At 42.1% G+C, this 16,313-nt stretch overlaps 1 protein-coding gene across 1 annotated transcript in view; it reads left to right on the top strand.

Annotated features, from left to right (window-relative positions):
* The window catches only part of BLTP3A (bridge-like lipid transfer protein family member 3A), a 58,297-nt gene that overhangs the window by 32,634 nt on the left and 9,350 nt on the right, over positions 1 to 16,313 (top strand). The window contains exons 6-14 of the mRNA XM_081866463.1: positions 458 to 598; positions 1,754 to 1,924; positions 4,044 to 4,215; positions 7,011 to 7,097; positions 7,826 to 7,996; positions 9,676 to 9,830; positions 10,401 to 10,542; positions 13,337 to 13,530; positions 14,050 to 15,581. Coding sequence (XP_081722589.1) covers positions 458 to 598; positions 1,754 to 1,924; positions 4,044 to 4,215; positions 7,011 to 7,097; positions 7,826 to 7,996; positions 9,676 to 9,830; positions 10,401 to 10,542; positions 13,337 to 13,530; positions 14,050 to 15,581 — 2,765 coding nt within the window. The remainder of the gene's footprint in view (positions 1 to 457; positions 599 to 1,753; positions 1,925 to 4,043; positions 4,216 to 7,010; positions 7,098 to 7,825; positions 7,997 to 9,675; positions 9,831 to 10,400; positions 10,543 to 13,336; positions 13,531 to 14,049; positions 15,582 to 16,313) is intronic.

The following is a 16,313-nucleotide window of genomic DNA, read 5'->3' as shown; positions in this document are numbered from 1 at the left end:
TTTGAATTTAAACTAGCTTCCCACACAGTGAGAAAGCAGGGAACTACCTAGTACTGCCAATCTTGTTGGGGGTTCCCTGTCTGTGCTTATTTCTGCTGGCAGGGAGCCCTGTTTGCAAAGGAGTAATTGGGAGCTCATCTTAACCTTCTGGTTGTCATGTATGGGACAGGTGGCCATGGTTTGTGGGAAACAGCCTTGTGGCTCAAATTGCAACCTGTGCCAGGCCTAATTAGACCCAAAGGATAGAGGATGCCCTAAGGCTGCTGTTGGCCACATCTCATTCTGAAACAAGGTGGGATGCTGAAGAGTTCTATTGTTTCCCCTAGAGTGCAATCACTCATTTTCTTCCTGTTTCAGTAAAGTATGTTTCCTAATTTGCTACAATACATTGTATCCATCTTTAAAAGTTCAGCATTCTTCCCTTTTTGTCTTTGTGCTCTCTCTCCCCTCTGTATAGGTTCTAACATTTAAAGAACTCACCTGGCAAACGCTTCGCATAGAGGCAGATGCTACAGAAAACGGAGATCAAGATCCTGTCACCACCCCGCTAAGACTTATTACGAACCAGGGCAGAATCCAAATATCTCTTAAGAGAAAGGCAAGTATGGAAAGCGCAGTTGGATGAAATACTTAGTAGGCCCCACAAGTATGTTCAGATAACATCCTTTGGTCTTCTACTGAATATTGGAGATCTGAAATTCTTTGCTTATGCAGTCATTCTGCATTCAATTAGAAAGTCTGTGTTCTGTAGCTGTAATGAATTATTAAAATTTGCATTTTATTTTATTTTTATTTCGTAAGGTTTTTATGAGGGACATTGTGTGGCATTGCAGTGTGGTGTAGTGGTTAAGAGCGGTAGACTGGTAATCTGGTGAACCGGGTTCGCGTCTCCACTCCTCCACATGCAGTTGCTGGGTGACTTTGGGCTAGTCATGCTTCTTTGAAGTCTCTCAGCCCCACTTACCTCACAGAGTGTTTGCTGTGGGAGAGGAAGGGAAAGGAGATTGTTAGCCGCTTTGAGACTCCTTCGGGTAGTGATAAAGCAGGATATCAAATCCAAACCTCCCTTCTTCTTCTTGCAGTATGTTTTGTCTCAAACAGTAATAGAGAGGAGTGGGAATTCATAGTTAACATTAGGGTGTGTAATAGGTGTATAAAAGCAGAGGTCAAGGTACTGGAAACTATGCTCGAAAAAGAAATCAAACTCCTGATTTAGGGCCATCTCAAGTTTCCTCCCCCCCCCCCAAAGAAAATATTGTTTTTTAAAAAAAAAACTTCAGCTTGTCCAATTTCTGTCATGTTCTCCAGATTGCATGCCCTCCTTTAGACACTGTGGTAAAGCCCATGGCTGTGCAGATACCAAGCACCCTACAGAAGTACATCATTCTTCACATATGATAACTTGATTATTATATACAAATTCCCACAGTGAGATGAGTGCTTGAAACACCCACACAGCATAATCTGTTCGTTTTCATGCTCTAGCAAGTTTAACAACGCAGCCTGTTCCTTTCTTCTTCAGATAAAAGTGATAAATGCTGAGCTATGAGCATGCCGGCAAATGTAACTTCCATCAGATACCCAAACTAGATATCTGCAATCAGCCAGAGGTGTTGCCTACTTCTCACTTTGCTGTTGTTGCACATGTCCACTGAAATTCAGTTAATTAGTTCTGTGAAGTCCCATCAGCAAAGGGAGTAAATGTTTTTGGACCAGATGTTTATGCTAAACTTTTTTTCTCTTTATGAGACAGACAAAGGATTGTAATGTGGTGGCATCCAAGCTCATGTTCCTTCTTGATGACTTGCTGTGGGTGCTGACTGATTCTCAGCTGAAGGCAATGATGAAGTATGCAGAGTCCTTGAGTGAAGCCATGGAGAAGTCAGCCCAGCAAAGGAAAAGTTTGGCTCCTGAACCTGTCCATGTAAGCAGCTCTTCCTTACATGCTATGATGGTGTTTGGTAAACAGCAAAGACATTAGTGAAGAAGCTTTTACTGGGTATAGAATTTTCTGTCACTGTCAGATGGCTGCCCTTTTGTCTTTCACATAGTGGCCACTGCAGAGATTTTCCTTGCTGAGGAACAAAACATATTAAATATGAGAGCCAGTGTGGTGGTGTGGGTAAGAGCAGTAGATTCGTAATCTGGGGAACCGGGTTCGCGTCTCCGTTCTTCCACATGCAGCTGTTGGGTGACCTTGGGCTAGTCACACTTCTTTGAAGTCTCTCAGCCCCACTCACCTCACAGAGTGTTTGTTGTGGGGGAGGAAAGGAAAGGAGAATGTTAGCCGCTTTGAGACTCCTTCGGGAAGTGATAAAGCGGGATATCAAATCCAAACTCTTCTTCTTCTTCTTCTTCTTCTTCTTAAATAGAAATGGACAGTTCTACCATCTCTTTTCTGCCACTGTTTTTTTTTTAACCCTCTTGAGACATCTTCTTCAAATGTTTCATGTGAAATAGTTACTATCATTCCCCAGCTTCAGTGCATTGGTATCCCTCTTATGCCCCTTCCCTCATGTTCTCTCTTTAAACCACCCATTAAATTGCACTAACTGCCTTTTAAAATCTTTATTAACTTGGTGTTGAGATGGCATTAACAGTCTGTGCTTAAGATGATCCAATTTTATTTTCCATAGTAACTTCCAAACTGACTTCCTAAAGAACATCCCACAGATTTTTGGCTCAGTAATTATGAGGAGATGTCAAGTCAGTGAAGAGAAGAGATGGGAAGAGCTTTAGAGAGGGCAGCCTTGTACTCAAAACTGATGAAATTCAGGGGAGTGATAGTAATAATAACAATATACATAAGAATAAAAGAAGATCCCTGCTGGACTTGTAAAGAGGCAAAGGCTTCCTGGGAAATGATATATAATGAGTTAAAGAAAATGTTTAAAAATACTTTTGTTAAAAAACCAAAAGCCTTTTTATTGGGTATAGTGGGTGAAGAGATACCAAGGGAAGATAAAAGACTGTTTATGTATGCAACAACTGCAGCAAGAATTCTTTTAGCCCAAAAATGGAAACAACAAGAAGTACCAACAAAAGAAGAGTGGCAGATGAAGTTGATGGACTTGGCAGAACTGGTGAAACTGACAGGAAAAATCCGAAAGCAGCAAGATCAAGTATTCCAAAAGGACTGGACTAAATTTATGTGATATTTGAAAGATTATTGTAAGCAATTAACATCACTAGCAGGGTTGTATGAAGACGTGTAATGAGAAACTTTCTACCTTTCTATATTTTTTAAAATTTTGAATTATTTTGTAATGTGTGTAATTGGAAAACATACAAAATACAATGATATAAAGGTTAATTTTGAAAGTCAGGAAGTGGAAGGAAGTTGACAGGCTCTAAAGAGCCAGGGACTTAAAGTGGAGTGTAATGATGTGAACGTATATTATTAAATGGAAAATAAATATATATAGAAGATCCCTGCTGGATCAGACCAAAGGCCCATCTAGTCCAGCATCCTGGTCTAGCAGTGGCCAGTCAGATGCCTATGAAAGCCCACGAGCAGAATCGGTGCAAAGTAGCCCTCTCTCCAGTTGTGATTCCCAGCAACTGGTATTTTGAGTTATACTTCTAATACTGGAGGTGGTATACAGTCATCACGGTGAGCAGCCTTTGGTAGCTTTATCCTCCATGAATTTGTCAAAACCAGCAGTGGTGAACCACTAGCCTGGGAGCCTAGCTAGACCCATCTCATAATGCTAAGATCAGAGATGAGAGAAATACTGCCTGATCTTTAAATAGTAAGGCTAAAAGGCAACATTTCTACCCATCCTGAAGATTCCTCATTGGTATCCCTCACTTGAATTCATGCTGCAGGTGAAAAGGAAGAGCAAGGCTTCAAAAGAACAATCTTCATTTAATTAGACATTTTCAAAGACTCACTCACCCCATATTAAATTTCTGTTTCAGTAGAGCACCCTCTAGGGTTTTTTTTAGTATAACCTGTGTTGTCTCCTTCCTCGTAAAATATAAATCCATTGTTTCACCTTGGTTCTATATGTATATGCCTAAGCTTAATTTCTCTGTTATAGATCACACCTCCAGCTCCGAGTGCTCAACAGTCCTGGCCTCAGTCATTTGGGAACAGCCACAAAGTGATCAGCCAGTACTTCGAGAAACATGATATGAAAGAGTCTTCCTACCACCTTCTCATCTCCCGTCTAGACCTTCACATCTGTGATGACAGTCACACGCGAGAGACAGGTACCCAAACATAAACTGCGATTAGGAGAACCTAAAATTCTCTTTCCATATTCCCTTCCTCCCCGCCCCATCTTTTCTCATGTGTCTATCCATTGCATGGTCTTAATTTTTGAGCTGTAAAGTTTTGCTATAGAAAAGCTGTATTTTATAACTGTTGTAAGCTGTTATGGGGAGTCTAGTAAAAAAATAAATTAAAAAGCAGGTTACAAGTCTATATAAAAACTATATGATGAAAGACTTCTTACAGGCATCAGTGAGGCAGTAATCATGGTTCAGAAGTGCCTAAGAGGAAAACTGCATATTTTGAGGAGAAACATGAGGTTCCCAGCCCTTTGTTTTTCTCTTAAGGCAAATTATGCAACAGGCACTTCCAGAGAAAATTGGTGGGTGGGACAAAGTGCTTTACTCTTACTCCAATTATTTATCATTCTTTGCCAGTGATCTTCCTCATATATTTTTAATCATTTCTCATCCACTAACAAACCAGGCTTTGAAAACATAAGTATGTTTGGGCTAAAGGAAGAATAATCAAGGTGGGGATAACATCTAAGCACCCCCCTCTCCTGCCCTAACCCTTCTTCTACGTTAGTGAACATGACCTTGGGGATCTGTTTTTGCTGAGGTAATAGGTAGTTCCATCCTGAGATTTTCATTTTCATTTTGAGCTGAGGTAACCAGACTGGTTTGGATGGTTTTCTGAGGACACTGGTGGAAGTTGAAAAGCAATTTACATAAGCAAATAGAACAGACACTTGATCTTATTGAAAATAACTTGATTGCTTTCAAATTCATCTGGTCTCTTATGACTTTTGAATCCTGGCTGGGAAAATCTGGAGTAATTCAACTAAATTAATCTGGTGAATTTTCTCTTGAGTTTTCTGGTGATCTTTCTTTACTTGAAACAATTTTTACCTCCTTGAGGAACCATCTTGCTATTTTGGTTTGTCCTAGTTTTAATCCTATTCCCGGGTGGGTGTTCTTTGTCTGCAATGGTTGCTATTGTTACTATACAGTGGTACCTTGATTTATGAACTTAATTCGTTTTGTAAGTCTGTTCTTAAGCCAAAGTGTTCTTAAACCAAGGTGTGTTTTCCCATAGCAGCAGGGGACTCAATTTACAAATGGAACACATTCAACAGGAACATGTTCTGCTTCCAAGGCATAGTTCACAAACCAAAACACCTACCGTATTTTTCGCTCTATAAGACGCACCTTTCCCCTCCTAAAAAATAAGGGGAAATGTGTGTGCGTCTTATGGAGCGAATGCAGGTGGGAGGCTCTGCTCAGCGCTCCCTTTAAAGAGCTGTGTGGAGCATGTGGCGGCTCTTTGGGGCTTTCCCCTGCCTGGGAGAGGCTGCATGCAGCTATCCCATAAGCCAGGACAGCCAGCGGGATCGCTGCGCTGTGATCCCGCTGGCTGTCCTGGCTTCTTGCTTAGCCGCGTGCAGCCTCTCCCAGGCAGGGGATGAAGGCTCCCCTTGCCCGGGAGAGGCTGCGCGCAGCTATCCCATGAGCCAGGACAGCCAGTGGGATCGCTGCACAGCAAGGGGTGAGAAGGTGAAAAATGGCTTTGTCATGTATAATGAGATAAGAATCCAATGTCTTTGTTCAGACCAGGTCTCTCCATGGTTTTAAGTTTGGTAATAAGTTCTCACCCCTTGCTTTTTCCTGTAAGACCTATTGCAGTCGTTAAGAGTCGTCAACAGGCTCATCACAGCTATCTGCCACCCTTCTGAGTAATACCCCTCCCCACCTTCTCACTATATAGAAGGGTCTGGTGACTTCTGTTTCAGTGTATCTGAAGAAGTGTGTATGCACACGAAAGCTCATACCTAGAACTAACTTAGTTGGTCTTTAAGGTGCTACTGGAAGGAATTTTTTTTCTTTTATTTTGTTTTTTCTTAATCCAAGTTGTTCATAAACTAAGCTGTTCTTAAACCAAGGTACCACTGTATATCCCTTTCCCCCACATCACTGACAGACTCTTTATTATTAGAATAACATGTCTCAAAAATATGTAGTTAGTTCTTTTACCTGAGTGCTATTTCTTCAGCATTATTCCAATTTGTTTTCTTTGTTTTATTTCCCACAGTTAGTGCATATTTCCCAGCAATTTCATTAGCTACAGCCGTGTAGATGTTTGAGAAACTAGTATCTCTATCCAGTGGCACTAGAGGCCCGGTATATATGTTTAATACTTCATAGTGTCGGTATATTGGAGGAATTTTGTTGTCGGGGCCAGTGATAATAGGTTAGATTATCTGTAAAACAGATTTTTTAAAAAGATGTTTGAACTGTGTTCTTTAGAAAGCTTCCTAAGGTACAAAAATATATATAAATGTGTATTGGATCGCACATCTTTAGGGCTCAACAAGCCTTTCAGTTACAGCTGGTGAAAGCTGGTCTACACAAGCCACTGATTCACATAGATTTCCAATTAACAATCCCAGAGAATGTTAGGGACCAGTGAACTGCTCTGGAAGTTGTCCAGAATTGCTGTATTGGCTGTTAATCCACTCCTCTGGAAGCAGTCAGAATATAGGCAGAAGCGCGAGGAGTGACAATTTTGTAGTATAAATAGGACAGAATCCCTGCTGGTGAAGAACTTGTCTTCTCCAAAGCAGTGCAGTGACTACAGCACTGTGATCTGGCATCCTCTTCAGCCTATATGAGAATGCTGGACTCAAAGAAGTATCACTCAAAGAAGAATGCTCACCTGCACAGTTTGTTTCTGATTCTCCTGGTGTAAGACTAGTAAAAGACAAAAAAAATATGTTTTTTTCATTTTCCCATAGGTGCTTCCAAACATGGAATAATGGGAGGTGCAATGCAACTAACATTTAGGAGGTTGGCCTTTGACTATTATCCTTTCCACTGGGCAGGTAAGAACATTCCGTGAGTCTCCTTTGTAATTTAAACAGTGTTAATGACTAAGAACTGGAATTTTAGCCAGTCTACCTCAATTTAGTTTTGTCGGTGTGCTGCTGCAATAAACTTCTCCAGTACCAACATTATCCTATCACCACCATGGAATGGATAGGGAGAGGAGGGATGGTGCACAAAAGATGTGTGGAAAGGCATACATGGTCTTTCTGATTGAGGTTTATAGGTTGTTTTTAGCAGAGCTCAATGTGCAGAACATTGCTGAGATTGCACTAATTGCAACAACATTCTTCATAGCAGTCATAATACCAAGGAGCAGAATATAGTGAATCCAATGTTCAACAAATATGGTTTCTGTGATATAGGAATTCACTGTCAAGGGAAGATTTGAAAGAACTGAGTGCAACAAGTTAGTAATGGTTGTACTTTCATTGTGCTAAAAATTGTGCAGAAATTCCCTGACATAAAACAATGAGCAGAGATACAGCTTTGAAAAGCTTTTGAATTTGAAACCCAAATGGCAAAATTTGTTCACCTGTGCGATGAGTGGTACTAAAAGGAGACAAACTCTCCCATCTGAAAACTGAACTGTGCCACTAACAAGGAAAACGAATGCTTTGGCTGTTTAAGGAAGGTTGTGCAGAGTACAGTAAAGCATTTGCAGAATGGATCATTGTGAAGTTGAGAGACAGTGGTCCTTTCAATATTAACCTACTGTATTATTCAGGAGACAGCTGCAAACACTGGGTGCAGTATTGTGAGGCCATGGAAACCCGGGAACAGTGGGCAGAAAAGCTGGTGAACGAATTCCAAAGCAAGATGGCAAAACGTGGTGAAAAAAATAGCTCTGCCTTCTCCAAAACCACAGGAAAAGATTCTCCCTTCAAAAAGAGACCAGGTAACACAAAATACATATCTTTCATACTTGCTTAATCATGAATTCACCAACTTCTGGGGACTTTTGAGAAGACATGTGACCCTCAAAATATGGGTAACCCTGTGTTCTGTAAACTCCTGTTGCATCCTCCACCTGCCACAGTTCTACAGTTACTAACGTGCCATGTTGAACATTGCAAAAGTTAGGTCTGAGACCAGAATAAAACAAAGGTTTAATTCTGGAAAGATTTTTGAATAGAGTTCCCCAAACCAACTTGCTAGGTCAGCTGTGTCAACAGCCTCCTCCCTCCTTTCCCAAGTAACCATCTAAGATAATACATGGGGCCAGCAGTTGTTCCAAGCTGCACCACCTCTTCTTGCCCCCAAGCCGTTGGCCATTTCCTTTCCGGGAAAGTGGGAAGGAAAATTTACTTCCCTCCTGAGAGCCAGTGTGGTGAAGTGGTTAAGAGCGGTAGTCTCGTAATCTGGGGAACCGGGTTCGTGTCTTCGCTCCTTCACATGCAGCTGCTGGGTGACCTTGGGCTAGTCACACTTCTTTGAAGTCTCTCAGCCCCACTCACCTCACAGAGTGTTTGTTGTGGGGGAGGAAGGGAAAGGAGAATGTTAGCCGCTTTGAGACTCCTTCGGGTAGTGATAAAGCGGGATATCAAACTCCTCTTCTTCTTCTTCCATCAACATTGTAGCATATTGGAGTGTTAAAAGATTTGGCACGGAGTCTTGCTCATCCACCACCTTAGGATAAGGAAGAGGTAGTCACCTTGTGGCAAAAGAGAACAAACCAGTTTTCATGACCCACCATGTATTTTGTTTGAGGTTTACTAGGAAAAGAGTGGTTTCAATTTCTACCTACTTTCCCCCCTCTTGGGTCTGGGAGCTGAGGGAGATTGTGGGCAGAGGGTATACTGCTGCTGCCTCCCTACCTGAATATAAGTAGGGTGAATGAGCATTCTTTTGTGGATGTGGGAATCTCTTGCTGCAATTTATGGTGTGATCATTGAGTGCCTGACCACTTGACCACTTGAGAAAATTAGGGCTTCCCCAGCACCTGTGCAGGCATTGGGAAAGGGCAAAGTGGTGCAAGGAACTCCAATGTTTTTCTTTCTACAAATTGTAGTGCAAAGTGAGAGCAAAGTTTCTGCCCTTTCTGTGAAACCTCTGGCATGTGCTAAAAATGAGAGGGGTGACTATGCTGGTCCAAGATGCTTTGGTGCCTGAAGTAGGACCCAAATGGTCCTCCTTGGCTAGGGCCAACACTTTAAAAAGTTTTGTTGCATCACTCAGACACCAATTCCTGCCTCTCTGTTTTTCTCCCTCCCCAAATGCTACATAGCAGGGCTTTCCTTAATGGGAGTAGTTAGTGGCCATGATAAATAGTAGCTGGGAAGTCAAGCCACAATCTGTGGCTCCCTGCTTTTGAGTTTTCACCAAAGTCCCTGAATCTAGAATAGTAGGCAGGGTTTCCAAGAACCATGATTGGTTTCCTTTTTAAGTACAAATTATTGATTGGAAGAGCCTACTGTGTTTTCTCAAAGTATTACATTTTTTCCATGCTGTATTATTTGCTTCGAAGCCAGTGTTCCATATCAATACAGAATTGGCGGAGGGGGGAGGACTACCTTGTTAAATTTTGTGTTTGAAAGAGAATTTTGCCTGTTCTGATGACTGAAAAATGTCTTTAAGATGGTCTTTCTAGTCCTCAAACAAGCTCACCAGAGAAAGGGATACCTCAAGCAAGCATGCCATCGCCTATCCTATTTGGACTCCAGCGGCCTGCATGGAATAGACTCCGATCTAGCTGTGTGGTTGTCCGAGTTGATGATTTGGATATTCATCAGGTACAGTTATTGATAGAGTATCTGCTGCCGCATTGTTATTTGCTCATTCTTCCTGACTTATGAACCAAACCATAGGTTCAGACACTTGCTCACTTCTTTATGCTTTTTAAAGTACAGTACAAATGCCCAATACATGTTCATTTTTTTATTTGATCTTAAACAATATCAGCACAAATGTTGTTCTGTGGCTGAAAATAGATCTCTTAGTAAATATTTTCCAATCTAAGCTGCTGCCTTTGTTACCACATATTCAGGTGTTTGTTGTTTTTCCAAAGAAGGAAATAGCTGATTACTCTGCCTCAAAGAGAGAAAATATACTACTGTAATATGGTCATATGATATATCATTTTTTGCTATTGACTTGTTTCAGCTCACATGTTTTTCAGCTTCAGGGCTTTTAATTTTTGAGATTCTAGATTGAAATAGTGCTTCAGAGAAACAGTTCTTCTGTCTTTTAGACCTTGGGCACCACACGGCCAAATCACTGTCTTTTGTACACTGTCTTCTATTGTTTTCAGACAGTCATTATTTTTACTCTTGAATGAGAATCCACAACTCCTTGTTTTTCAGGTTTCCACAGCTGGACAACATAGTAAGAAACCCTCAACCCTGCTCTCATGTAGAAGGAAACTGCTGAATCTTCCTGAACATACCTCAGCTATTCATATTGAGTTCACTGAGTACTACTTCCCAGACAATCCAGATTTTCCAGGTAACTATTCTACATCTACTCAGGAGTCTACAGGTCAAACTAGATGATAAATTACCTCCATATCTCTGCACTTGAATGCAACATTTTAAAAATACAAATTGCTAGCATGAAAGTATAATCCTTTGCCACTGCTATTGTCTCAATTCAAATCGGTGCAAAGAAATAGAAGCTCCACAATGTGGAAGAGCCCCATGTTAACCCAGCATAAAATACTCCTATGAGCCTACTGGACACCAAAACATCTGAAGCACATGGGCATTACAGCCACAGATGACTTCTGGAAGTGTAAGCTGCCACAAGCAGGACTAGCTCAACTCTTTTGGAACTGCCCAGTATCAAACTCTTCTGGGAATGAGAATAATTTGGTGCTGGACAAAACCATGTCAAAAGGAGACACCATGCGGTGACATACCTGTCAGGTGAATCTTATCAAAAGGTCAAGATGGATGGTTCCACACTAGCAGCAAAATGAATAATCATCCAACACTGGAAAGCCTGGGCCACACCAAGCACAGAAAACTGGATACGAAACCTCCTGCAACTAGCAACCCTTCAGAAAATTCTGATCTATAAACTGCTTGAAGAGTTCAGCTTCCAAGAGATTTGGAGTACATTTTTGGAACTATTCACTGAGTAATACCCACAAGCAGAAGAAGTGGGGGACACAACTTCTCCAACCTAACCCCAACACAGCACTTACATTCATTAATCCTAACCCCTCTCTGAGTGTGTGATTCTGAACAGTGTATAACACACCAAACAACTGGACATTGGAAATTAAAATGTTGTAACTATAAAAATGGGGTGCAGGAGGGTAGGGGGAGGGAGGAGGACTAGAGTGTGTGTGTGGAATAAGGAACTGTACTATGAAAACCCTAAGAAACTATAGATTTTTAAAATGGTGGCAATTAGCATATGAAAAACTTCTGTTAACTTCAGTGGGAGCTTTTTTCCTATGCAAATGCTTGGAGTGGGGAAATCAATCTGAACTGAGACCATTGTTGGGAGACAAAGGCTTAAAACCTCCCACACCAGGGTCCTGATCCATACTGGGGTGTTTGTGTATGTGCCAGCACTGGCATTTTGTATAAATTCTAAAACAAAAAAGGACCTTAGTTCTTATGGTGGAACACATGGTTTGCATACAAAAGGTGTCCAGGTAGGACTGCATACACCTTTTGTCCAGGTAGGACTGCATACACCTTTTGCATACAAAAGGTGTCCAGGTAGGACTGGGAAAGGACTCCTATGTTCCCTAGCAAATAGCTACACTTGATGGCACAGATATGGAGCTAACTTATCATATAGTTTGGCTCTATTTCTCTAATTTACAATATTATTTCTCTTTATTTGCTTTTGCATTCTGAGGAAGCTGTATCTTTCTTCAGGTTTGGAAATTTGCCTTAAGAAAGCCTATGAGGAGATTGAGGAATCCCAACGTTAGTTTGGTCATCAGAGATGAGAGAAATTTTCCTAGCTCAGTTCCCCTTTTTTAAAAAACGTGTGAAGAAAATGTGATACCACTTCTTGTTTCTTCAAAGCATTCCAACCCTTTGGAAGAAACTGTTTCAGTAAATAAGAAATGATATCACATTTTCACCCAGCCAGCAGAGAGGGAGAAATGAAGTGCCAGAGGCTGTTGTCCCAATGCAGATTAGATTAGAAACTGGTTGAGGGGGAGGCTTCCCCTCCCCCCATGCTTGCCCTGAGTGTTAATCCCTTCAGCAACCCATGCCTCCTTTCTTCTTTCCCTCACACTTAATTAGATTTTGCCAGTTTCTTTTCTTAAATATCTGCCACTAATCTCTGATAACATTGTATAGAATATGTGTTCCCTTGTGTGGCCTTTATTTCACAGTGGGTGTTGGAGATTTAATTCCTGCAAAATATTTGAGCTAATTGGATGCAAAGTGACACTGGTAATGGAGAGTGTTGTAAATGGGAGGGAGGGGAGGGGAAAAGTCTCTTCTGCATCCTGCTATTTACTCACACTTACTGCTTCTGTCAACACCCTTCTACTTCTTGAATCTCTATTCCCTGTCCTTCTGTGTATTATTGGAGGCATACCATTGTTGGAGCAAGGCAGGGAGGGCTTGGGGAGCTTGGATCTACCCTGCTTATCTGAACCAAAGACAGCTTCAAGGCCCTGTGGAGGAGGTGAATAATTACCCCCCTCCCTTCCAACCGAGAAGTTGTATTCATTCTGGAGGGAAAGGGATGAATCATCGCTGCTGCATTATCTCCTTCCCTTTGCACCATTCTTCAATCCAGCAGCTTGTGCTTGGGGTGGTGGAAGCACAAGAATACCTTTCTCAGCCAGAATGGTATGGAAGAAAGTAAAGGCATGCACCCGAGGACATAAACTGGGGTGTAGGCAAAACCTGTTTCCTACTCCATGTGCCTTCAGTGAGAAGCAGGTTTTGCTTCCTCTCAGCTGGGTCCAAGATTACATCCCATTTACTTTGCCCTGGATGTTGTTGAAAACCAGTAATACAGCTGACTTCAAAAAAGGAATTGTCAAATTAACTACATGGAGTAATCAAGACGATAGACATTGCCAGAGAGGTCCAGAATGTATCTGATGGATTTAAACTAGAAAAAAAATGGCAGGGTCATAGTAATAGGCCCTTATAGAACCGTAAGGTATTTCAAAATGGATTGTTGTAAGAGGCCAGATACTAAATTAGATGTTGTGTTGTAACACACATGCAGCTCTTAACCTGCCCTCCCCCTTTATCTAGTGCTGCCAAAACTACTGGAAGGCTAACTTGTCCTTTTTTTTCATTCTCTCTAGTCCCATGCCCAAATTTGTACCTGCAGCTGAATGGTTTGATATTCACTTTGGACACAGTAAGCGTGCTCTGGGTGAACTTGTTTTGCCTTGATCTCTATCGCAGTTTACAGCAATTCAAAGCTATATACAAACTAGAGAATTCTGGCAAGCAGGATGAGCACATTGATGTCAGACTGGATGGCTTCACGCTCAAGGTATTTTCTTCTGCTCTGACTTGAATGAGGTAAAAGGGAACTCATGAGACAAGGAGGGCGGGTGGCTGAGGGGAACAACTTCTGGCTTTTTGAAACTATAGTTTTGCTATTTATCCTTCTCTACGCAGCTTGTGGAAGGTTGGCAGCTTTCACTGGTGCTATTATTGAGGCAAATCACGAAAGCCCCTAGTTAAGAGGAAAGTACTAGTGCTTCAGTAATCAGAATATGTAGCACAGTATTGAATATTTGGAGGACATCAGGTTGGGGAAGGCTGGCTCAGAGCCTTCTCACCAGTTGCAGTATGTAATTATTTTACCAAACACGACTATAGTTCCTTCAGTGTGCTACACCAGATCAATTTCTGACTCAGCCATGAAATTATTTAAAAGCATCTTTTTTTTATTAACATCTGCCAAAGAAGGGATAACTGTTATGTTTTCAAGCTGAGGATATAGGATAGTTTGCATGTCTATGTTGATCATTTTACATCTTTCCCACCCCCACCCCCCCAATTGTAGCTAAACATCCCGGTGGAGAAGAAAGTGGTCGATCACCGGGACCGTCCCAAATGCCTATCCATTCGCGCATCAGAAATAACAGCTACCAACACAAGGCATGCTCCACACTGCAGTTGTTTAGCTCTCCAGAACCTGTTCCGTAAATTTGCTGCTTCAGAATTCTTCCACTCCAGCTACACCCAGTTCCCTAAATTTCAGGATAACTTCAGCCTCCTGCACACCCTCTTTTTACGTCATGCTTACCAAGTGGACACTAAAGCCCAGAAACATGCAGACTTTCCCCTTTCCCCCGGCAAGTCCTCCGCTTCTGAAGACCTTTGGTCTTTCAATTTCGCTGAGCTCTCGTTGGACTTTGAGGGAGCAAAGAGCTCAAAAGGCAAAGCCCTTAACTTTATTCACCCATTTCCACTCTGTGTCTGGGCCTGCCTCCCAAAGAGATGGGAGGTAGCTCAAGCATCAGTGCCGCATGTCTCTTCTGCCTCACCAGCTAAAATCAAACCTTCTGCTAGCTTTAGTAATCACGCCAAACATCAGCACCTTTCCAGAGAAGAGCAGTTCTGCCAAAGATCAAAGACTGAGCAGGATTTGAAAAGCATCTACCTCGCCCCAGAGACAAAGGAAGTCTTGGAAGAAGAAAACCACATTGTTAATGGTGAAGGAAATGTTGATGATGTGGAAGTATCTGCAGATGTCCATGTTCTTCTGTATTCAAGTGCACACATGAAGGTGCGACTCAACCACTACCAGTATTTGATGCTACTTAGGATGAAAGAAGTTCTGTTGACATTTCAAGAGCAGTTGACCCAAGACACTCAGGAAATAATTGGGTCCCCTCTAGATTCCATAAGCACTTGTATGGGCGTCATGTTCGGCAGTGCTGAGCTGGCCTTGCTAATGCATCCTACTCCAGATTCTGCATTGGAACCTAGGTCTGTTGACTCAGATACTACAAGCCTTATAGAATCTGAACTCTCCCCTTCAGAGAGCAGGGAGGGACTGGTTGCTGAAGGCAGAGAGCTGAGATCGGACGCTAGCTCAGAGAAGGAAGATGGCAGCCCCATGAAAGTACTAGAAGATAGTGGAATTGATAGCACAGATGGTGTGGTGGCATTGCAAGATGGAATGCTAAAATCCCAGAGTGATGGAGCCCTAGTAGTAGAAACCACAGTAGAACGAGGTCCTATAGAAGAAGCACATGAAGCTGAAGAAGTCCTTGGTGCAGAAAGACCAAGTGAGCTTGAAAATTTTTCTCCAACTCCTCAAGGTCTTCCTTCTAGTCCATCTTCCTTTGTAGATCCTTTAGGTGGCATACAGGTTTCTCTAAATGGACAAGAGGAGCTAATCCCTCTGAAAAGCATGGAGCTGGAGTTAACTAGTGCACTGCATATAACTAAGGGTGCCACCAAGGAAGCCTTGCATGTGACCATGGACCTCACCAAAGAGGCTATGTCAATGACAAAAGATGCTTTCAGCTTAAGTAGGGAAAAGATGGCTTCCACAATGCAGAAGATGTTTGTCCACCCCCAAATTAAGTGAGTAATTTTCTAATCACCTATGTAGCCATTCTGTAAGTGCTATGATAGCGGCTTTTCACACCTGAGTTTTCTTTATAGTATTGGGAATAGTTTTATGGAAAGTAGAATAAATGCCAGATAAAATGTATTTGCCGGATACAGAAATCAAAGGTCTCCACATCTCTTGTAATTTTTTTCATTCAAAGTACACTCAATTCCAAGGTAGATCATCACCTGGGCAGGGATATGCAGATGATGGAGCTAGCCTATGAAGATGGGGAAATGGCTCAGTTCTCAATGGCTGCCATTGACTTTTATGAGATAAACATGTAACAATTTGGGATTCACCAGAGAGTGGACAAAGCCTGACCTTCATCCCCAGACACTTGGGTCACTGGAATAGGAGGTAGAATCAGCCACTAACCAGAGGTTGGGAACCTATAGCCCTCCAGATATTGTTGTTGTTGTTGTTGTTGTTGTTGTTGTTGTTTAGTCGTTCAGTCGTGTTCGACTCTTCGTGACCCCATGGACCAGAGCACGCCAGGCACTCCTGTCTTCCACTGCCTCCCGCAGTTTAGTCAAACTCATGCTGGTAGCTTCGAGAACACTATCCAACCATCTTGTCCTCTGTCGTCCCCTTCTCCTTGTGCCCTCCATCTTTCCCAACATCAACAACAAATGATACCCGACCATGGACATTGCTGTCTGGCCCTGATGGGACTTGTATTCTGTAGGACTCCCTGGGATAGC

This window comes from Podarcis erhardii (genome assembly GCF_964252035.2).
Source record: "Podarcis erhardii genome assembly, chromosome: 6".
Taxonomy (NCBI): domain Eukaryota; kingdom Metazoa; phylum Chordata; class Lepidosauria; order Squamata; family Lacertidae; genus Podarcis; species Podarcis erhardii.
This window is presented reverse-complemented; position numbering and strand designations above follow the sequence as displayed.